The sequence below is a fragment of the Adelges cooleyi genome, unplaced genomic scaffold (assembly GCF_023614345.1).
Source record: "Adelges cooleyi isolate 19-005CV unplaced genomic scaffold, UGA_ACOO_1.1 ACOO_flye_CR_arks_rails_tigmint_CR_PRNA_30, whole genome shotgun sequence".
NCBI lineage: Eukaryota > Metazoa > Arthropoda > Insecta > Hemiptera > Adelgidae > Adelges > Adelges cooleyi.
The window spans coordinates 17360522-17385348 of NW_026095971.1; the positions used below are offsets into that span (position 1 = coordinate 17360522).

The 24827-nt window shown below is 35.1% G+C and overlaps 2 protein-coding genes across 3 annotated transcripts in view; one reads left to right on the forward strand and one right to left on the reverse strand.

The window, feature by feature from the left end:
- The window catches only part of LOC126838646 (uncharacterized), a 221124-nt gene that overhangs the window by 11293 nt on the left and 185004 nt on the right, over nt 1–24827 (forward strand). The gene's annotated exons all lie outside the window — the stretch shown is intronic.
- The window catches only part of LOC126838653 (uncharacterized), a 52317-nt gene continuing 27781 nt past the window's right edge, over nt 292–24827 (reverse strand). For both annotated transcript variants that reach the window (XM_050573254.1, XM_050573255.1), the window contains exons 3-6: nt 8597–8823; nt 3140–3313; nt 2456–2640; nt 292–2186 (exon numbers count right to left, since the gene is read on the reverse strand). In XM_050573254.1, the coding sequence (XP_050429211.1) occupies nt 2066–2186; nt 2456–2640; nt 3140–3313; nt 8597–8823 (707 nt within the window). In that variant the 3' untranslated portion in view covers nt 292–2065. The remainder of the gene's footprint in view (nt 2187–2455; nt 2641–3139; nt 3314–8596; nt 8824–24827) is intronic.

Sequence of the window (24827 nt, forward strand, 5' to 3'; positions counted from 1 at the left end):
TTTTTTTTGTACAAGACAAAACAGAAAATAAAATCATAAGTTATCACAATGTCAACTACATTGTATAGAAATTATATTATATAAATATATAATATATATTTATATAATGTATTTATAGACATATTATAATTATTATTATTAATTTTGTTTAACTAATGAAATAAAATGTTTTAAAAAACTGTTTTCTACTATTTTTTATAATGATTATTACCTAATTACCATTATTGGTTTTATTAGTATTATTATTATTATTATTATCCAACATTGCATAGTCTATATCAATCATAATCGTTTGGTTTTTTTTTTTATAAATTATACTATACTTAACGTGGTTCTCCCTTATCACTCAACCATTTTCCATTAATGACCTATACGAAATTGAGACATTTTTGTAAAAAAAATTTTTTTATGTCATTTCGCTGTTTTGCCACCGTTGATGGAAAATTTGTTTTACAATCAAAATATTATATTATCTATTTTTGATAAATAACCGCCATTGACTAAACCGAATGATTGTAATATTGATCAAACGACGTCGATTGAAAATAATATTAATAATAATAATAATAACTTACAGTAGTAATAATAAATAATGTATAATGAACGGCTATGAGTACCGTGTTTGTCGATCCCGGCAAAAATCAATATTTTGTATTTTTACACAAATCCGGTCGATAGAAACAACAAAACAATTTGCTAAATAAAGTGTTAACGAAATGACTAGACACTATTTCATTTAGAATAATAATAATGATGATAATAATAATAATTTAAAAAAATGAACATTATAAACATAATTGTGTAGCTATAATAATAATAACAATAGTAATACAACATAATAATAGTCTATCTGGTCGATCGAAAACGATAAAAGAATAAAAAAAATCATAGAAATACAATAATTGCTATTAATATTAGTATAGTATACCGCCGATCTTATTAGCCTTTACAATAAGACACCGAGGATAAACGGAGACACGCACTGTTGCCTCGGGGTAAGAATATTATTATATAATTATTATTATTCGTTTACAATCGGATCCGCGTAAGATCAGTAAGGATTGTAAGTAGTGATAATAAAAAAAGTCCATACACCATTAACACATAAGTTAAATCATGACGTATTGCCATAATAATTATAGAGTAGTTTTTTACAAGTTCACCTCAATTATACATACAGTCGGTAAAAAATCAGTGTCAGGAGTACAATATAGGCAACAGCACCAACACCGGCAACACTATTCGTCCACAATCGATAAAACAGAAACGACTAAAAACGTGTACTCGACCGACCAGACAAAGACCAGAGAGTCTTTGTTTCGTTTCCAAACCGAAAGCAACATTACGGTAAGATCATAAACTATTATTATTTATTATCATTATAGTTACACAAATAATAGTGGTAAAAAAAAAAATCGTTATAAATCTAATATACGCGAAAAATTACAATAAATAAAAAGAAAAAAAAATTGATTCCAATTAGCTATATCAGTATTATCACTATATATGTATATATTGTATATAAGTATGTGTATAAAAATGCAGTTAATACACGTAAGATATTAAATCTGTTACAAACTTATTGCGTGTATTACAATATTAATAATAGTATTGTTTTTTTTATCACATAATTACGCGGATTATCAAAATATACACACGATTAATATATTATTATAATTAAAAATATATTCGCTCGTGTACCGTCTCGATCGCGTGTGTCCGATTATCGACATAAAGTCCCCGCAAAACAAAAAAAAAACTGAAATCAAAACCCCCATACAAAAAAAGTCTTATAAAATGTCTCACGTCGGTACATTATTATTAGGTATTATTATTATAATAACACAAGTGCGCGGCGGGCCTTTGTGAGTTCAAAAGAGGATACCGTTATACTATAAATGTTGATGATACATATAATGGCACCGCCTTGGCGACGACATTGGGTCGTCGGAAAGCTTGTTTTGTCCACGTTTTCTTTTCTTTTTTTCCCCATAAAAATGATATCGTTCAGTACTTTGCACGTGGCTTTGGGCTTTGGGCTGTGGCAATGGATAGCAGCAAGCGACTATTGGCTCATCGTTTGCTGTTTGTCCACGTGACTTAGACACGGCACCATGGTCAGACTAGACAGGCTTTGGATGTCGTCCACGGCTGAAGGAAATCCCATGGTAGCCTTCGACAAACACCTATAGACAAAAGTATAGCGATAGTAAAACGAATCATAATATGTCTTCTCGTTTATCAAATTAGTACTATGCAGAATCTCAATTAAAAAAAAATACTATGTTAGTTCTACACGTTAGTGGTGTATGGATAAGTAATTTTAGGATAGGTAAACGAGAAGACGGCGACCTCATTTTTTACATGTCCTCTCCAATTTAATCTAATCTGTGTGCATCCATCTCGTGAATGCACGTTTGCCACAGTGTTGTTTTATGTAGTTTAATGTATGTACCTGGAGGTCATGCTATTGCACCGTAGTACGGAATCCATCTCGGAAGAAGACCCTGATAACGTCAGACCGGACGTCGAACTGGACCGATGGGGCTGCTGTGACAGTTTGCCACTGCAATCCGAAGCCGACGGCCATATCGTCCGGTTAGGTGGTCCCCTGATACACTTTTGGTAAATTTCTCGTTCCTGTGGAAAAACAACTCATAAATATCACGTGGTAGATACCCGAACGTCTGGGCCTAGCCCTTGGATAGAATAAGTAAAAAAAAAAAACTGGTAGTGAGATACGCGGTTATTGCATTATGAGATTTAGAGCTGCCATTATTTTTTATTGAACTTAAAATATAGTAAATATCCTAAAGCAGGATTGCACGAACGCGAGGTAATAATTGTTAAACGAATCAACAAAAAAGTATTGGTTGATTGAACACAATTCAGCGGGCGTTATTACAGATCTTTAAAATTTTAATTGAGTTTATAAGTATTTTGCGCGACCAGGCATAAGAAGGAAAAAGTTTACACCTAATCTGTTCCGACAACGTCATTGCTAAAACTTTAGCGTTTTGAAATCTCGAGTACCTAAGACTTCGAGTTTCCTCGGTACCGTCTGCCCGTGTGTACGAGTGCTGATTGCATAATATTATTATGTTGGAAGAATCCAGTTCTATATTATGTAGGTATATACCTGTTCGGAGTTTCGCAGATGCAACTTGGCCATGCTACCATACGGGTACTCTTCGCCGTCCGGCAAATGGATCCGGGGTGGTAAGTCCAACTCCAGGTCGGTCCGGACCGAGTGCAACCGGACCTGCCGGTCGTGTTCTCGGGTCAGACCGTTGTTGCTTCGCATTGTCAACATCTACGGCAAAAAGAGAAACAAAAACCACGATTATTACACTTATAAACTGTATGTGCGTTTCTTTACAAACCGACTGTACAACACGGTCACGAACGAGACTCGGTGGCAGTGGCTCTGTTTGTACAGCGTACCTCCTCGCTCGACGACATATGTCGGACGGAGTAAAAAAAAACCGTTATTACTCAAAGGTCTCCCCCAGAAATAACGCCCTTTCTCCCTAATTTTTGGGTGGGAAAACTCGTGTGACGGTCCCGAGATGGGACAAGTCCCGGCGGCGCTATACCACCACCGCCCTCGAGGGGTGCACACACAAAGAAAGGGATACTTTACTATGCACTACCTCATTCACCGCTGTACAACTGAATATACATCCCTCTTTACTACATTTTGACCGCTGACACACTTCGTAACGTCTTCAGCAACGTTTTTAGTCGAATTTAACCGAAACTAAAAATATGTGTTTTAGAGATAGCCGATAGGTATAATATCAAGTCGTTAAAGTGGCGAGAGTTCACCGCTCAATTGTTGACCTCACACTGCGGTTGCTACAGAATTTATAAAGTTTACAGTGAAATAGTTTTAACTTTGCCGAAACGGTTCTGTTTCAAAAGCAATTTGAGACAAATTTCGACCGCGCAGAACACCACCGACGCCATTTCCTCTGGGGACAAAGTGTAGGGTTTATGAACTCTGGGTAACATTTCAACCACGAAGAATTAGATTTATTAAAGCCATAAATTACATAAATATCACATGAATAATTTTCGGATATATCCGCGTCAATGGTTGTTAACCAACGTATCGGACCCAGTCCGAAACGTTGGTTAACGTTGAGTCAGTACAATCACGGCAGCGGAACAGTCGTGACATGACCCTGAAGATGGACCCTGCAAAGGGTCCGAAACGTTGGTTAACAACCATTGACGCGGATATATCCGAAAATTATTCATGTGATATTTAAATCCGCGAAAGCTTCAACACATTCTTACATAAATATGTTTTATGTACACTCTGACACGAAATATCATTAAAAACTAACCGTCTCAAGGTATTTTAAAGAGACTTCAGAGCGCCTCCTTACAATAAAATTGTACTCATCTTTTCGAATGACCCTTTCTTTCCATGCCCTTTCTACCAACAAATTCGTCGGTTAGGTAAAAACAGTAGATTGTTACAAAAACCTGATAGGTTTGCCTCCTGAGGCCTTATCCGTTTGTTATATTATATATAGTATTAAAAAAATAAATTATAAACTCTATGGAAAACCTTTATTTTTTTAAACCTACCTTTCGAAAGAGGTACGGACAACTTCGTCTTAGCCGCCATTGTACATATAGATTTTCAAAATTAATTTCAACTTTAAGAGGTCACATATGCGGTGTTGTACAAACAGTCAAATAATTTTCAATCAAAAATGACATAGCAAAATATTGCCGAAAAATTATGATTTTCCTTTTTTTTTTTTTTAATATTTTATTTAATACTATCTGGTTACCGCAGACCAAACACCAATTAATATACAACTAAATATTGTAGGTAGCATTTTGCGAAAATCACAAAGTTTATATGAACGACAGCACCGATGACTTCTTCGTATGAAAAAAAAAACAGTATTTTGTCATTTCCTACAGTGTGTGTCATTTTACTACGACCCTGAACGTTCAGACGAGGTCACTGTCGATGAATTGGACTTGACGTTTTGTCATGTTTCTCGTTGAACTACTCCTGTCTATCGTTCTATTTTAACTCTTGTTTTCCGCTGTCACTTTTCGTTAACCACGAAACCGACAACCAAATTGCCAAACCCTGGGCGAGTATACAAAATACTTCAGTATTGACAATAATATTATATATTTGACATTTTGTTCTATTCAAATATCGCATAATCCTTATAAAATGTTTTATTTTTATATTATTATTTTTAATTATATAACCAACAATTATTGTTAAATAGGTGTTATAAACTACTAAAAATAAAACAAAAATAAAATATCTAAACGAAAATTATTAATTACACTATGTACAATCAAATTAGTAAAGCTTGAAAAACATTTGAAACAATTACTAGTATATAATAATAATGGTAGTATTGATCATGTGAAGCAAGTCTAATTGTTTTTTTAATCGCTTTAAAATATAATTAAAACAATTTAAGTAAAGACTCGTCAAAGTATAATGTTTTACCCTTTGAAATCTGATAAAAGAAATAAACAATAAAGGGATAGAAGAGATCCACTGATAAAATATAAGTAGTAGGGGTGGAGATTTACTATGGGATAAATCAATCGTTTATTAATTTTTTTGTCCAACATCTATTTTGGGGAAATGGCCCCAATAAACATATCAGGAAAACAAGAATTATAATAACAGTTGTCGCATGTGCAAACATGAATTGTATGTTTCATGGTTAATACCATCAGAAGCTGCTGGACACAAATATGGGTGATTTAAGTCGTGGCTATCCATAGTAAAGATCCAAGGGATTTATAGGAGATAGAGGGGATTTCAACGATGAGAGAGCGTAATTGTATATTCCTGAAACCTTCAACACATTTTCAGACAAACGAATATAATCTAATTATTCCAGACTAATAATGTATTGATTTTCAGTAATCAGATTCACTTGGTACAGCAAAACATTAATGCATACAATATATATTTTTAACCCACCTCTTATTGTGGTGTGTTCATTATAATTGCACAAAATATGCTATATATTCTATGGATTGCAGAATCTCTGTCGTAGGCGCAGTAAAGTAAATATAGTGTAAAATATTCATCACAGACATTTACGATAAAATCTACAAAAGAAGTGTACTGCTGGTTCATGTCCTAGTTAGTCCTTGAATTATTTTTTCGTAATATATTGCATACTATTTCATTCTATGGTTTCAATAAAACCACACCTATTATTTTCTTCTTTTTGTAAAAGGTTAAAAATAAAAATCCCAGCACAGCGGGGTCGAGACATAGTGACGACAAAGACGATATGATCTTCAGGAATTATCATAACTCAAAGTAATAATTACTTTCAAATAACAAAAAATTAAAAAAACTACAAGGTTACAATTATTATTCGTCAAAAAAAAAAACGTGGCTTACTGATCACGTGTTTACATCCCTTTTAAGAAGGGAGGTGAACTTTTTTAATTTATGGCCCTATAAATTACTTTTTTACGGTACAATTTTATGAACCAAAAAAAACTGCATATATTATATTATTATGATCGTCCGATGCGTTGGAATCTAATCTGTTTGTAATAATATGCACACCGACATCGCTGTATTTAGTGTTATTATATTAAAAATGACACCGACTCACTCAAATCGTTGGTCCACTTATCATATTATGTCAACTAAATATAATTAGTATATTATATCCATAGAATATTCAGATCCCTATTCGCCATTCGTTGAAATTGGCTTTCTCATAACACACAATGTATGCTAGCATGTAGGTATGTAAACTAATTGTTGAGGACTAACCTATTACTATATGACCTGTGTCTCCATCGATGCACAAAGATTCCAATCCATTTCCGCCTGTGTCTAGACACTGTAATACTTGTGTTATTATACGACTCTGTATCCTAACTGAAACGGATGAAAATATCTCCCACTGAGGGTTCGAGAGCCTGTATTTAAATGCGCATAATTTATCAAAACCAATTCCAACGGGGATTCACTTGAAGCCACTTGGAAATCCCCAAATAATCATCGCCAGACGTCGCCGACGGCTATGATGAAAAATTCATGACGACTATTTGAAGAAAAAAAATGTAAATAGAATTTTCCAGTACAGATTATATTATGTCAGCGTTGTGGCTCGGCAGGAGGGGCTAAATATCATTATGATACAATTTTACGATCCTTAGACCGGCGTGCACTCTGCGACCATATCGAATTTGTTACCAAATCGCGTTATCCTACCTATCTATACGGTAAGCACAACAAAAAAATGCTATTTCCTTCGTTTTAAGGGTGTTTTTTCTAAACCGTCGCGCTGTCGAGCGAGATTCAATTTATCAGAACCAAAAAAAAAAAGAGAGAGAAGGGCCGTATTACTTTTTAGTAAAGTATATAATATAACATAGAACGGCAGTGACGCAAATGTACTGGAGCCGTCGTACTAATTTCGCAGGGCGTGTTATATTCAAAAATACTATTTTTTTATAGAAACTCGAAAAAAAAGGTTCAATGAGTGGTACTCTTTTCCGCTGCAAGCGGATTACTCAACTTTTTCGATCAACGTTAGACAGAAAAAAACAAACAAACGGAAAAGTTATTTCAAAAAGGACGATTATCATACTATTATTATTCGAGCAGAGCGATATTTCTTTAAATAATGTTATTTCGTTCGACGGCAAAAATGTTTTGATTCCGACGAGAGAGTTCTTTAACCGAGACTCGCCGGTAAAGGCAGAGGGGAGGGAACGGACGGATATACATATTTTTCCCGGGCGAATAGTAGATTTCCAACAATATTTCCCCTCTGGAGAATCCCGATTTTTATTTCCTACGTTACATTTTTCACACACCACATATTTTTAACGTATCATCTCTTCTCGTACACATATCCGAGAGGAAATCGTGGATATGTACATACAAATACATATTACTATATATGATAGGTGAATCCCGTTTTAAACTTGGCACCATCGCTTTCTCGCCCCGTTCGCTTTGCTCCGCAAACACAAGCCACCGCGCGCTACACTATGTGTACACGACACACTAGCCCGGCATACGACCCTATCCATGATCAATATCCATTTGAATTCGACCGATGTTCATTTGGATGACCGTACGTATATAAGACACATAAGTGACAAAATGCCAAGATTTGAATTAAGAATCAATAATATGTGTTCGGTTTTTACAGCAGTAGCGCATCATTAAACAATATATTATTGACCCCCGTCGATAACACCGTCACACCGTGTTGAGTAGGTATAAATAAGAACCGCTTGTCTAACATTATCTCCAAACATTTCACGGTGTCTGGTCATCGGTATTGTCGCCCATCGGACAATGCGAACATACATATAAATTATACGGGCTACTAGAATTCGGAAAACCGATCACACAATATGATAATATTATAAGAAAAAACCAACAAATTGGTGGAAATTAAAAACATATGTTGGCATTTAAAAAAACCAAGTCCATATTCATGTTTTGCGTACAAGAGATGAAGATAAAAATGTTTTAAGTATTTAAAAATATAGTAAAATACGTACGGTTATAAGTAAAGGAAATAAAACATTTATATATTTGGGGACTTACGGCTTGGGAAGATGTGGCGCTGAAAGCTGGAGGCGTCGACGGCGTGGTCGACGATAAAGTCAACGTCAACTGCGGCGGCGGCGTCGAAAGCCTCTGATGCGGCCCGGACGACAGACAGTGAACGGCGGGATTGTATTGTTGATTGTAATGGTGCAGCACGCAGGTGAGCAGCCCGACAGTACCCAGCACGGCCACCGTCACCACCATCAGTACCATCACCGTTCCAACTACAAAAAAAAAATCATAAAACATTGATGACAAAAATTCAATGTTTACACTTAACAAAAATATTTTTCAGCTGAATAATAGCGTTAACCGATAATAATCCGTTGTACGGCAAACAGATCAGCAATTATGCGGACATAATATTATGGAAACGACAGACGGATAAGCATTGGCATTCTAAAACCTTTAAACTTAAAATTAGTGCTACATTTATTTTTAATTCAACAAATCTCTTACTAAAAAATAAATGAGGGTATTTTTAAAAGCACTTATTTTAAGTTTGATCCCCCTGATATTCTCCAATATGGATACGGTATTGGAAGGTTAAAAAGAAGGAACGGTCGAAATTTTTAAAACGAGAGAGCGAATAAAAAACAAGAAAACGAAGATAGCACTTATCAGTTAAAATGTTTTCCTCTTATTTTTAACGTGCACCTTCTGGGCACTCGGGAACGTTGGAAAGTTGTACAGGCAAAGCACGATTTCGGTACCCCGGGACATACGCGCATTTAAGTTGCACGACTTGTCCCTGCAATAGAATTTAACGACAAAACGCACATGCATGTATTAATACAGTATTCGAATTGGACAAGAACAGCTGAATACTTTTTTGTTTCTCCTTTTACGCGTTTTATATTACAGAGAAATATAATAACAACGATAGGTGCATAAAATATATTGCTCACGCGTTTTTCAATAGTGTGTAATACAATAATATTTATGATGAGTTATATAACTTGTGCGGTGCGAGATAACAAGCAGACCGATCAGTGTACTCGAACAAAATAATATCATTAAAGGTGTTGTGGCGGACTCAGGCAAATAATAATGATAATAATAATATTAAACAAACTATAAATATTTTTCAACTAAAAGGCCCTCGACTACAAAGTTCATTAGCCGGTAAACTATGCTATTATTTGACAGTACCTATATATGTATATTATTATACGCGGATGTGTATAATATTATCAGGTGCGTTATAAAAACCAAAGTTGTAAAATCATTTTTTTTTTTAGCAAAGCGACTAGATACATATAGATGCGTACACGCGTAAACTTTTCGCTTTAACATTATCATTACTCACACACAAGACGTCCTTGGATCGACCATTTATTATGATTATATTATACATATACATTTATACACGTGGAGACCGGCCGCCGCTATGTTGAACCGATTCAATGCGCGGATGTATTGTAATGAAGATGAGAATAAAAGTAATAAACGAACAAAACTCGTTTTACTAAATAGAATTGCGAATTCGTTCGTTGGCAATTTGGGTTTTTAATTTGGCGCCGAATTATCACTGTGAGGTGACCCCTGCATCACACCATGCCCTCAAATAATATCTATTAAAAAAATAATGCATACAAATATATTGTGTTGCAGTCCGCACACCGGCTAGAAGTCGTTTACCGCCATGTCATACGCTTCGAGTCGAGGTGTGTTTTTTATTTTACTTTACAGTAATTTATTTATTAAAGACAGGCCAAAAATAATTTCAACCATATCCTAAATTGATTAGATGGAGGACACAGGCACACGCACAATCACAATACGAACTTGCACCATAACCGAATTACTTAGATACAAACAAAGGTGGACGTTTAAAGAAAATGTGATTTTTGCTCCGAGTTTTTGTAACTTGAATTCATATTTTATTATTTCTACGTCTTAATAAATAATCCCTATTGTTATGATGCTGAGTGCACCTATGTGATACGTCCTCCACGACAATAATTGTATACCTTGAAAATTAAAACACTTGTAATTTGGCCAACACTCGGTTGCTATTGCTGCTCGTAGATGGGCGGCAACGGTTGTCGTATTCGATGTTACCCCAAGTTTCGCGAAAATTACATAAAATTAAGGCTAAACACTTGGCTTTTAACTTCGCGAGTATAAGCAGTTCAAGTATGGTTTAATAGATTACTATACCAAATTGAAACGCTTCCTCAGGTGTGCGAGCAATAGTCGGAAAACGAAAAAAATAAAGAAAAGAAATCTTCAATAAAAACTAAGGTATTAAAAAGTTTCGGCAATTTACTCGGGAAACTGCTATGACGGAACGCGAGAGGCGAGAAGCAAATAACAAAAAAAAAATAATAACACTACTCGCACTACTTTCCCGTTAGTTACGTTCGGTTTAATGTGTTTCGGTGGAAAACTTTGTGCCGAGTTGTGCACAAAGTGAGCGACCCCAGTAATACTTTTCAAAGTGTGTGTACGAGTGAGTGTGCACATACACAATACGACGTCCTATTATATACATAGAACACCGCCGTAAGCCGAATTCTATAGCAAACACTATAGAAGGCACCGCCGGGTAGGTCGATATATATATATTCCACACGACTCCTTTGTCGGAGAGAAAGAAACGAGGGCGAAAATCTAATTTGCAGTTTTCGGGTTTGCGCTTCTTCCATCCGTTTTCCCATCCCCACCGACCGCCGCCACCTTTTTAATACACCTAAAGAAAAACTATCCCGTGTATGTGTCTATTCAAAGGGCGACGACACTGCATAAAAATGCATGCTCTATCTATTTGTTAAAAAAACAACTCCAAATCCGTCCGAATACACCACATTGACCAAGTTGTACAGTTATGGCGGCCCAAATAGATGTGTTGACAAAGAACTCGTACTTTTATACGATTCCTCCCCCTCACCATTTTTTTTATGCGTTTTACCAACTTTTTGTTTGCCCCTCCCCCCCGACGGTATTACCGGCGTTAGACGGCACCGTTATAGAGTTCTTATATCGTTATTTGCCAGTTATAGTAGCTTAGTAATTTTAGTGGTGGAGAAAATAAAAACCAGAAACCGTTTAATATAAATCCGATATTAAGATCATAAAAAAAAACCATCGTTTCCAGACCTAATGCACATTGTACTTACATTTTACTAACCCGCCTTATCTATACCTACCGAATTAATGGACATTTTTAGCGCATTTTGTGCACGATTACCAGTACATTTCTCGAAAGGCGAAATTGAGACTTTTGCGGTTAAGGCGATTATTTTATTTTTCGGTGGCAATACATTGACAAAAATACTTTTAAAAAAATTAATAATAATATACCAAAGCATTAAACATGAAACAGTCACGTGGTATTCGGCTATATCTACCAACGCGCCACCGCCGCAACACAAAATCCATAAAAATTACAACGTAGAAGAGTTTTTTTTTTAGCTATTATTCACCGAACATATTTTTTACAGCTCTTCGCAATACAGTTAAATAGCCATAAACTGAAATTCTTCAAGTCAACTCGTAAGCCGAGTGTTGTCGAGGTCAATATAGAAGTAGAGTCGGACACTTTTGTTAGTGACACACTGTAAAGGAACCGAAACTGGTAACTTTAACTATTGTATTAGATAATTATTATTATATTATGCAAAATGTGTATTATGAGCAGTGCTCAGAAGTTGTGTAAAGTGTAACTCTTAAGGTCGCTTCCAGTTCTGCGAAAAAACGGGGCCGCTTTAATAATACTATTTAGTACGTGTGCGGCAGACAAATGAAAACGAACGAGGCTTGAACGGCTCCGCAGATAAACTTTTTTACACGGTTTGTGTTTGTCCGTTTTACAAGTATTTTTTCACGCAAAATATTGATCATTTTTTATGTAGAAATACGGCCGACCGCCGTCAAGGTTTGGCATTCGACGGCAGTGTTGTTAACGCTACCATAGTCGCTAGCAGTTTCTTTCTCCGAGTAAACGCCTGTCTAAAGATAATAAATTACACTTCGAAGCCAAGTATATTATTTAAAAAAAATAATAATAATAATGAAAATATATAGTTTTTAAGTTCAAACACAGCCGTGTTAACAACAATAAACCCAGCTTTAACTAAATAAAGAAAAAAAAGTCTATACTCTTTTTTTTTTTAAGTACATTTTTAAATAAAATATCAGTGCATAGTTCAAATTTGTATAATTTTTTTTTTTGTGAATTATGTTTTATAAGAACACACAATCTTAAGCACTTATTGTTCGTACAGATTTGTGTTTTTTTAAATCAAAACACCCCGTGCTGGATTTTGTTGTGCTCGACGATTAATTTTTCTCGCTTGTGAGACGATATCGTTGTATTATATTATAATATACACAACGTCAGCGCGACTTAATACAGTGTGATTCATTAAAGGTAAAACACTGTTTGCACGACATTAATGAATCACCGTGAATAATTGTTACTGCCTATTGTTGTAAAACTTGGGTTATGATATATTATACATGTATATTATTATATTTTGGCATTGCCCTCGCGGCCATCGGTCGACGGATGTATTCACTCAAGTGTACTGTAATAAATCACACGATGGTGGCGACGTCAAAAACGCATAGAGGCAGGTCCGCAAGTACAACACAAGAACCAACTCAAGTCATTGTGGCGTTTTGTTTGAACAAATCCGGAATTTTTAAACATTTTTGTGGGGCCCGGCTGGCTGACTGGTAATTAATGACTCAAGGGATCGGTGACCGCAACCGAATACTTTCTTCTCGTTATTATTTTGCCTATTATTTGCCTACAATAGACTGTGCATAACATTATACTATTATACTTTACATTATGCACAGAAGTCACAGGGTGTGTCGACCGAGACGACCAGCAGCAGCTTTACACACACTGCCAAGGGTCATCGTACCAACAACGATGGCGGCGACAGAGTGTGACACGCGGTCGTCCGGTCGCTTGTCCAGCATACCTCGTACATGTGATCTATATAAGAATTATATACATTTATATTATTATATTGTTATACACTGTCCCGGGTCGTAACAAGATTTTTCTCCGCTGGACGGTCGCAGTCCTTTATGGCTTTATGTATTATTATTTAATACAATACAAAGCTGGGCAAGTGACCTGCCACAAGTCCTCAGACCCCGTACGCCACTTTCGTAACTCGTCAACCTATACTAATTACTTATGAACATATATTAATTAAGTGGCTAGTTACTTTAAACGACAAGAAGAACCTGGAGAAAAGACACGTGCCAATAATTTCTCTCCCTTTCCTCTACCTTTCTCGTATGGACTTGAACGCAAATAAAAACGATTCCTACAGCTTTACCTAAGTTAGGCGTAGGCGTAGGTAAAAAGAATATCCCTTTAAAATAAAAATAATCTAATTAATTAGCGTCATAATTGATAATGCCTCTACGGTCTCTATCGCGTTTTTTGTACTACTATTGTATGAAATGATTGTTATTTGTAAATAAGGTTTGTAGTTTTTACTTAATATACCGCCCAGCTTTCATAGTAGACATAATATTGTGCTCGGTGTATTTTATTGCAGTACGTCGAAAGGTTAAATGGATGGGTACTTTGAACGTTAGGGAAATGCACATTGCACACCGTGGGTATTAACAAATACCGTGTTATCGTTGTGGAACGTCAAATAGAGATAATATTAATCGTTATTGTCTATAAGCGGTGCAGACGGTGACTTATCCGTCTGTGAGAAGTACTTATACGCGTCGCGACAAGATAACGAACGGAGAGATTGTGCACTATGACGTAGGATCTAACAGTATAATAATATAGACATTAATTGTATACTCCGGTATTGGTGCAATAATAATTATTATTTAGCTGACACAGCTCATTAAACCCGATTCGAGAAGCAGTTTACGGTCGTTGAATTAATTACCATCAAAATGGTATGTACTATACGGAAACGAGAAAATATGAACTTAACGAGCAACGGTTGTTGACCAAACACAATATGGTACCATAACAGTTTTTATGTTGGGAAAAAAATGTTTACCATATTGTGCTTTTGTACGTTTTCATCTTACCGAGGTCGAGTGAGTGAATAGTGAAAATGCACGCGAGTCTCTTGAAAGCTATGCAAGTTCATTATGGTTCACCAGAGGATAGTTTTATTTAACTGGCATAGCCGCCTAGTGTTTGGTTTAGGTACCTATCGGACGAGCGTGAAAGACAGTTATACGAGGTTTGCTCTAACTGCACCGCAATCATCGAAAATTGGATATTATAATTATTTTTTTTTTAAACAAACAATTTGAAACAAATTGTAGACTTCAGCCGTAAGTAATGTCATAATGTAAAACGATCGTAATTAAAATGCAACATTTCTCGGTCGTGGTCAGCAATATTGTGAAATTTGTATTATAAATTATACTTATGAAGCGATTAACGTTAGCCAGGCAAAAAGGAGAACGGGTCACTAATTATATAACTCCCTACCCTATAATTAATAGAATAAATTCAATACAATAAAACCGCGAAGACAGCTGTGAATGGCTGTAAAGCATATAGTTGTTACTTTTTTGTAAGGATTTAAGCGATTTACCAAGTGTGATAACCAACAGCTAGTAGTGCTACCGCTGGTTAAGGAGTTCAAGGAGACTATATTCCTATACGCTTGCACTTTTAGCAAACAAAAATCGATGGCGGTGTTGCATTTAAAAAAAAATAATAAACGCGGGTCGGCTCCTTTTAACAACGTGTGTAATATATATTATATATGTGATATATATCTATATCTATATCTATATATATATATATATATATATCATAGCACAAGTTGGATGTGATTTTTCGACGGAATTACCTATGAGCTTAAAAACAGCCAGCGCCGTCCCGTACATGAATAATTAAAAAACACACGGACTATAAGAGTTTTTATTTGTATTTTTTTTTCTGACAACGATAGTGCTACACATTGAAATGCAGTCTTTCGAAGAGCAAACAACACACTCGTTAGAGAGCTAAAAAATTGTAATTTTTCTTTTTTACACGGCAACAAAATGCCGAATCTTTACCGTCAGTTGTTGTATTTACTTTAACGCGCGAACATAATAAATCTGTGAAAAAGTTGATGTATTGTTGCAACACCAATCATTTGGGTGTGTGTGTACTTAACCGTACCGCAAAAGCCATAAATATTATTGTAGACTATGTATGTATATATGTATATATATATATATATATATATATAACAACAAATAAAATTATAATATTCCTAGCGAACGTCGCCCAAAAGTTATATGCACATATGATTTATGTAGTTTGTCGATTTTAAACGTTAACAAAAAATAATAATAATAGTACTATTGTACTTACTCGTGTTTTTCACAATACTCTTAACGCGTCAAAAACAAATTACACTTTGAAATTTATGGCCAAAGTATACGGATAATAAATCTACCGAAATCAGTTTGTGACATAATTCGCTGGGAACACAATATTATCATCTCCCACAAGGGTTATCGGGCTACGTTCGAAAACATGTTTTACCGTACTTAACATAATCAAAATGAAAAAAAAAATAATGCGACGAGACGGTTTGTAAAATGTATAAGAATAATTTTTTTTCTTTTTAACTGTAAATAGTTTTCTTTTTTGTTGCTCCCTGGAGATAAAAATTATGGCAGCTGTTCAACTCCACAAAACTTTGATTTCGCAACTTATCCACCGTTCTGTTTTGCGAGCTGTATAAGTAAATAAACTTAATTTTGTTTTTTAATTTTATTCTCGAAAGATAATTGGAAAAGTATTTAATACGTTTCCGAGCGCGCTCCGACAAAACTAAAATATAAATTAAGAGAATTAAAAATCTAAAAGCTAGACAAAATTACCACTGCTCAAGATGGTCCGATTCTGTACAAATATACAAGTCCTTTGGCCTTTACTAGGCTATATAGTAAACGGATTTTTGATTTTTTTATGTAAGAAAATTGTTTTTTTTTTTTTAATATAGAATAATTTACAAATGTAATTTATTTACACAAGAAAATGATTGTTTTAAAAGTAAATCGCCTTTTACATAAGGTAGCAAAGCAGCCAAAGAACTCGAATCTCTTTACAGAATTGAAATAGGACCACCTTAAATAGTCGAAATGTTGTCTAGCTTTTTGGTCTAAAATACCACTAGAATGGCGTTTTCTCATTTAAAAAATTGTACAAATTAGATGGTTGAAATTGATAAAAAAAAAGACAAAATTATTTTTTTCGTAAATTTTGTCTACATAAAACTCCTTAAAACCCGCCCGCTTCAAGTCACTTGCATAAAGGTATTATCCAGAGTAATACTGAGGGACATATTAAACAAGGCCGTCGTTCATAATTATTCATGTTTTATATTCAAACGTGTCTACATGTTTTGGCAATGTATCCAGGGTGATCCATCTGATGTAAGACACTAATTTTCTTGTAAAATATGAATATTCTGAAAATTGCTTTTTTTCTTATACATGTAGATACATATTTTACCATTTTTTTCAATGCTTAGAAATGTTTTACTATCATTCCTTGCACGTAAAATAAGTATAGACTTAGTTTTTACAAATAGGAATATATGTTTACAGCTCCATAAATATGTAGTCAACATTTTTTAAAACATTTTAGCGTTTGAATTTTTAATTTTCATCAATCCGTTCGTTTTCTATGGCTTTGTAAAGATATTACATTTCCCCCTATTTTTTAGGTTGTCCGAAAAAACAGTAGCCGTCACTGTGTTTCAATAAGTAGATAAGAACGGCTTGTGCATCATTATCTCAACTCATTTTATTGTGTCGGGTTACCGCTGTTATCGTCTATGGGACAATGCGAACATAAATATTAATTTTATGGTCTACTGTTTTTTGGACAATTGAAAAATACAAGGAAGTGTAATCTTCACAAACTTATCAAAAACGAACAGATTGATAAAAATTAAAAATTCAAACGCTCAACTGTTTAAACATTTTAGTCTACATATTTATGGAATTTAAAAAATGTTCCCATTGGAAAAAAACGAAGTCCGTGTTAGTTTTACGGATGGCGGATGAAGATAAAAATGTTCAAAGTATTGAAAAATATAGTAAAATATATACCTATAGGTATACAAAAAAAGATAATCCTTAAAATGTTCACGTTTTTCGAGAAAATGAGTGTCTTACATTAAATGGATCACTCTGTGTGCAAAAAGAACATATAACCGACTAATACTTAAAAATCCATGTCGATTAAAATAAAATAAATTGTATTAACTGAATACAAAAAAAAAATTAGTCGTTTTAATGATTAATCAACGTGGTAAACGAGCAGAGTATTATTTAATTACTTGAATATTAAATATCGTTATTATTTGTAGGTGTAGGTTGATAAAGACAGACAACAAACAAAAAAAAATACCATTTAACTATAACTGTTGAGGGGGGGGGGCACTATAATCAATACTAAATCAGGGACGAGGACGGATCTAGGAATGAATAAGGGGTGTGTTAAAAAAATACTTCAAATACATATGCAATAGTCGCGTAGAGTTACCAAGTGTAGGTACAAAGTAAAAAAAAAAAAACAATAAAAAACAATTTCTCGAATAACTTTATTTAAGTGCATTGTAAAAAGACAGTGAGTTTTGAGCTCGCAGAGTTGTTAACTTAATAACAATCCGGTCGTTGGCTTTTGTTTGACTTAGACGGATACTGGCGGTGTTGATAAAATTTTCTCGGAGACGACGTCGTCAGCGGGAAGGGCGGGCAACGTGGGTGAGCAGTGCCGGGGGTTCGACGGAAAATCTACACAGACACAACCGGCACAGCAAAGGCAAGAAGGCACTCGGTACTTACTCTCGAGTTTTTATAGGTACGACATGCGGTGTAAAAGGTATTATTGTATATATGTATACCGAAAACGCGGCTGCCGTTCGAAACGGCACCCCAGAGCCCCCGGAATAACGGTTTTCTCGTGTTGCTGATGTATTATACAATGTGTATATATTCAAAATTGTATTTGCAACGGGCGAGTGCTCGTAATTCTGTGACCAGAATAAAAAACCGCAAAAACCAACAGACTCGCAGAAAATACAAACGTATATATTTATATATATTGCCCGCCGCCGCTGAGCTTTTCGTCCGCGGTAAATTTATCTTTGTCCGTTCGTTAAATTATAATAATAATATTTCAAAAAGATGCTTCCAGAAAAAACAACAATGGATACAAATGCATACTACAATACATAAGTACCGACTGAAAATGCGGTTTCTCCTTTTATCGGTCAAAAGCTCAACAATGCCGTCACAATGTCTTAACCGCGCATCTCGACATATTTTTTCTTATTGCTCATTAAGGGCTGGTTAAGTTTTTTAACGAACATTCATCGACTTTACACCAGTATAATAATAATTAAAATAAAAAAAGACCCGTATACTTTTATAATGTACAAGTAATCAAGTGTTTTCTATTTTATGTACTTAAGTATATTATTGAAAAATACTTTTCATTAATTAGCAACTCAATTTTTAACGAAAAAACATGTACACTTATACTTTTGTTCGGGCCTTGCGCTTTAACGTTATGGCGACGGTTTAAAATAACAAGCCTCATTATATAATACTACTGCGTATGAAAGCTACTTATTTCTAAAAAAATAATTATTGTAAATACCTACTCATATTGTTCATATAGCCACACCCTGTCCTTCTCTATTTGTTACGATATAGTTTAACGTTTAAAATCAAGGTTACATTCATACATAAAGGCTGATGAACAAAAAAAGAAAATATTGTTAAAAATCTCTAAACTCCAAACAATGTAAACTTTTACATATTACAACACTGTAGACAACTGTCATAGTGGCGCTGCTTTAGCTATATGCTGCATATCATATTATCATATCATTTATTTTTTATCATAGACAATGTTAAGACGAGTTTCCTGAGAAGAATATTTAAAAGTCACTTGAAAGCTGTTGGGAAAACATAGCGACTCGATCATTGTCGTCTGGGTGCCAACAAGATACCCGTCACCCCTGAAACACTAACCTAACCACCGTCCATTTAAGCCAAGTTTCAACGTCGCCGCTGCATTTTCGTAACATACAATTTATACACATTTTTTTGGTATTTACTTTTTTATATGCTTTCAGACTTTGTGTAAACACCGCCGGCGAGAACATTATATTGGCTTATGGCCGTCGGCCGCCACCGCCGCACCTTGTCCTATATAATAATAACAGTAATGTGTAATACCAGACGTCTGGGCCGGTTGTTTTTTGTTTTGTCTTGTTTCGGTTTTTTTTTTACCATCCAGTGAAATCATTTTTTTTTCTCAACCGCGACGACGGCGGTTCCAATGTATATACAATTTTTTATTATTATTCGTTGTCGTTGTATAATTTTGTATTACTGTCAAAATTATTGATAATTCGCATGCCTAGACATAGCTGCAGCTGCTGTAGACATGAACTAGACACACCGCTGCTGTCACTGACCGACTGCCACACGCTTGTTACCGCGTACACTTATTATGCCAGACTTACAGAAATAATATATCATTTTACACGGCTAATAATAATAATAATATTTAAACAACACTCAACGACGGTCTTGTGGAAAATTCAAAATACCCATGGGTTGAACACCGTTAATTATTAATATTATTACTTTCATCTAGTAAATCAATCACATAATCTCAAACGATCAGAGTTGGAGGGATGTACCGATTATAAACATACGGGTACATATCTTTAGAGTTACTAAAAGCCTACAAACATGAAGCCTAAGAGTATGATTTCAATCAATAACTAATTAACGTTTGGAGTGAACGCACTAAGTCAATTATTATTGTTCGTCGATAAAATGTTTACTGTGGTTGTTGCAAGTGCGCGGGTTGAGCCGTATATTCCCAAAGGCAACAGCCTATAAGAATTTTAAGGGTCGATGGGCCAATTTAATTTCCCTATCATCTCAGTGGTTAGTCACAAGTGAGAGTAGAATGTCAAACGTTTTAACCACCAAAATCGACCATACGAACAATAATAAATATTATACTTAATATAGGTATTTGTAATAATACAAAAACCTACTTTTTTTATCATCAAATACTTGGGCCACACGTTTGCCAAAATTCAACCTGCAACTCAAATGTAAAACTGGATAAATAATTCTAGGACCATTTAATCGGGCATAGTAAAACGAAACCCAAAAATTCTTTTATGGAAACTTTTCCTTTATTACACTTTTGTAGATTAAGTATTAGGGCTTAAGGTCCGAAAATTATACTTATGGTAGATCTAGAATGAGCCTATAGCATATTATAACATTTTCTCAAAAACCCGTAGCAGTGTTTTTTTTATCAAGGGAAAACCAAAAAAGGAACAATTACAGTTCGACCGTACCTAGACAATTTCTAGATGACTATGTGTAAGTAACAGGTATTATAAAGTATATGTTCATTACATTGTGTTCATTGCTATGGCAATATATTATCATGGACACACGATGCTACTCTAATCGTATCCGTATTAATAACAAAAATATATTTTTAAGCACATCATCAGATTCGCATCGAAACAGCGTTTATTTAAAAGTGTTTTTATCACTTTCAGTTGTACACAAAAAATCGTAAAGAGCCGTGACCGGAGGAGGTCCACTATGCGCCCGTCTCCTCTATTCCCCCTGACCCCGCTGTCCAGTACAGTTTTTTTTAAATTTTTTCACTTTAAGTTTTAACCGGAAATTTATCGCGTGGAACGTTAATCGCTAATTATTTCCATTTTGGCCGTACAGCAGCTGTATAGGTACAACAATAACAATGCCGAACTGTAACGTGTAAAACGGAATTGAATAGTAGAGACGCAATTTGTTATTTTATTTTTTTATCTGTCCCGTCAATCGGTTGATGTGTACGCCCGCGAGCGACAATAATAAAATATCATTCATTATTATTATATTATCATAATATATAATATAAACGTGTTATCATGTCAATGGATCGCGACCCGGGGGCTACACGGCGACAACGTACACAGGCAAATTGCCATCAAGTACATTGTATGGCATACAACAGTATTAATATATATATATATATATAAATGTATAATAGAATATATACAACAGCTGTTACACGCCAACGTTTTACTATAATCGCCGCCAAAAATTGTTTTTAATAATTCCTTGGCATATACATACATAATTATTATACACCGTTTGCTGCGCTGGAAGAACACTAGCACACAATTTGCAATAAAAAAAATTGTGACATTATTTTCGTTGTCAAAACGGTCGCATCGAAACTTGACGAGTTTGTGGATAATATTTACCAAGAGGAAACATAAACGACGTACAACCGTAGTAGTACACAACACACTACACGCCATGTGAACAATATTGTGTACAACGTTATGCACGGACATGGGGTTTAGGTAAGAAATATCAATATGTTTTACATCGAGTCAAGCGAATCCTGATGGTTTTCACGCAAAAACTAAGGAGAGATAAAACTTTAAATTAAAGTTATTTAATTATTTAATTTAGGATAAATTTAATTTGTTCAATTAGTCTTGTCGGAAAGCTTGGCAGCTACAACTAGCCAAATCGATTAACTTGAAAATTCATAACATTCAAATTGTACACTAAATATAGATAATTCAAGTTTATACGAAATAGAGGTGAGTTCATTTTACTCGAATAAATCCAAAATAATAACCAAAAATATCGACAGGCCGTATTAAAAAACGGCAACAATTCACAACAATTATTGTTAATATTAACTCTTGGTTAAATTACTTTCTTCAAATATTATTTTAGTTCATGCGCAGTTCGTACAAAATTTGATTCGATAATAAATATTTTCAATAAGAGACAAATTGTTAAGAAAAACGTACTAAAGAGATGTACAAGTACAATAATAATTACTGAAGCGTAGAAATGTCTTACAATTTTTTTTATTAACATCGCGCTTATTATTTGACATAACACGAAGAAACTGACACTACATTTAAAATTAGGTAAGAGTGAGAGTTGTAATGCAACAAAATGTACTTTTCAATTTGTGCTCACTCTTCCACAACATTTCCCTACCCCGTCTGTGTGTATCGTTTAAATTCGTTGTCGCACTAAATTATACTAAAACACGTTGCTTTTATTTAAAAGTTAAAAATTAGCCAAGTTACCGATTAGCACCTTGATGGCTGCCACGAGATATATTAGATACATGAATATTCACAAACACACACATACACACACACACGGTAAATGCCAATGTATGGAATGTGCTGGATGTGGCAGATAAGAGTATAAAAAGCAGACCAGAACGGTTTTCGCTTAAGTATTTTTCCACACACATCCAACATAACAGGATTGGACAGCCGATCTGGATAACCACACGTCACCGGATATAAACAACAGCCAAATTCTACACAATAGCTGTTAACATCCGCTGACGCAGTTTTGAATTTCTTTTTTGATATTTTCCCCGCATCCAACAAAAATGCAATCACCAACAAAAACCATATTATTGTATTGATCCATCCGTTAAATACATTCTTGATTCAATAATAATGAAACTAAATAAACTAAATTATATTGTGTAACGCAACAAATATTATAACCAGCGTTTATAGTTTAATGTAATTAATGTTTTAACGATATTAGGTAATGACAGGGTTTGGTCGCATTATCGAAAGAGTTGTTTTAAAATATTTAGCTTATAATATTATAATATATTGTTTGATATTTCGAAAGGTTGCAAATTAATTACAAATGTAAATATTAAATTTAATAATGATCCTCATTCATCGGTCCACTAAACTATAATCGACCGATTTATCAGATTTATCAGTGCACCCAAGCAGAAATTTACCTTTTGTAAAATTACCAGGTCCCAATGGTTTTATTTCGTATTCTGAAGAGTTAAGACCTAACTTTCTTCTTTTTTTTTTTAAATACATTTTGCCACTGCGGTCGATTTTTATCTTTGCACATTGTGTATCATTGATATTTTGGTACAAAAGAATTGTACGCTTTAATATAAGTAGGCTTTTTTTTTTAACCAGTGGCTTAATTAAATACCAAATTTATAATTGCTCAAACCAAATTTTCCCTTATGATTAATCGTCAATTGAAGTGCTTACAAAATATCCTTAACTCTATTATAAAATTATAATGAAAACGATCGGTCCGTTTAATTTTTAATGCGCCTTGGAATAAGTAGGCATTACAAGGACTATATATCTTTAGTAGTAAAAAAAAAATCAACTTTTCAGAAAGAATAACTAATAAATGTTAGTTGTAAATCCATTTTTTTTCATTTTTAGGTTACTTTAATGTTGGAATATTTAAAAAAAATAATATTTAAAGTATTTTTATTTTTATTCGTTCGATTTTCTTAACTCGTTTTTTACCAAGCACCAATTTGTACCAAAGTATTCGTTTATTTGATAGCTTATTGAAATAGTCTTACTTTATAATTATTACCATAGTGCGATTAATAACGGTTTACCTATAATATAATATATGTGCGACTTGGCAATAATTAACGATACAATATCGTTATCGCTTGTCTGAGGTGTCGTTAATTATTGTTTAATAATGGGATGTATCATACGGTCGGCCGAACACGCGCGCGCCTCCTCCTAATGTAAATCTCACGGCGACGGTGGCACCCCTCCGGCCAGTATACACGGCCGCCGCCGGGTGGGCCGGACAAGGTTACCGGAACATGAACGCCGCGAGGCCTAGACGTCTAGACGGTTGTTCTACGCGCGGTTCTGGTGGATTGAAACGGGAATCGCGAGGGGTGGTGAAGAGAGGACGGCGGTGGCGGAGACAGCGTGTGGAGCGAGGGGGACGAGACACACCGGCCGGTCGGTCGGACGGGAACGCCGCCGCCGTAGACAAACGCGGATGGTGCGGTGACCAACGGCAGAGGTGTGCAACGAGGATGAGGGGAATCGGCGGCGCGGCGGCGGCGGCGGCGGCGGCTACGGCTACGGTAGAAAGGACGCGGCGGCCGTGTGTGCGCGCGCCCCGCCCGTCACGGGTAACGTTAAAGGGAAAGACCGTGTGGCGGCGGACGCCGAAGTAGAGGGCACAGCGGCAGTAGGTACCGGCAGCAGCGGCCGCAGACGGCACTAACCGACCCGCAATTAATACACCGGGCAGACACCCACCTAAAAGTCCCATTTTCGCCCGCTTACCCTCCCTCCTGCCCAAGTCCAGTCATCCGGCGACGTTGTTTAAACCGTTCACAAGGGTGTATACGCCC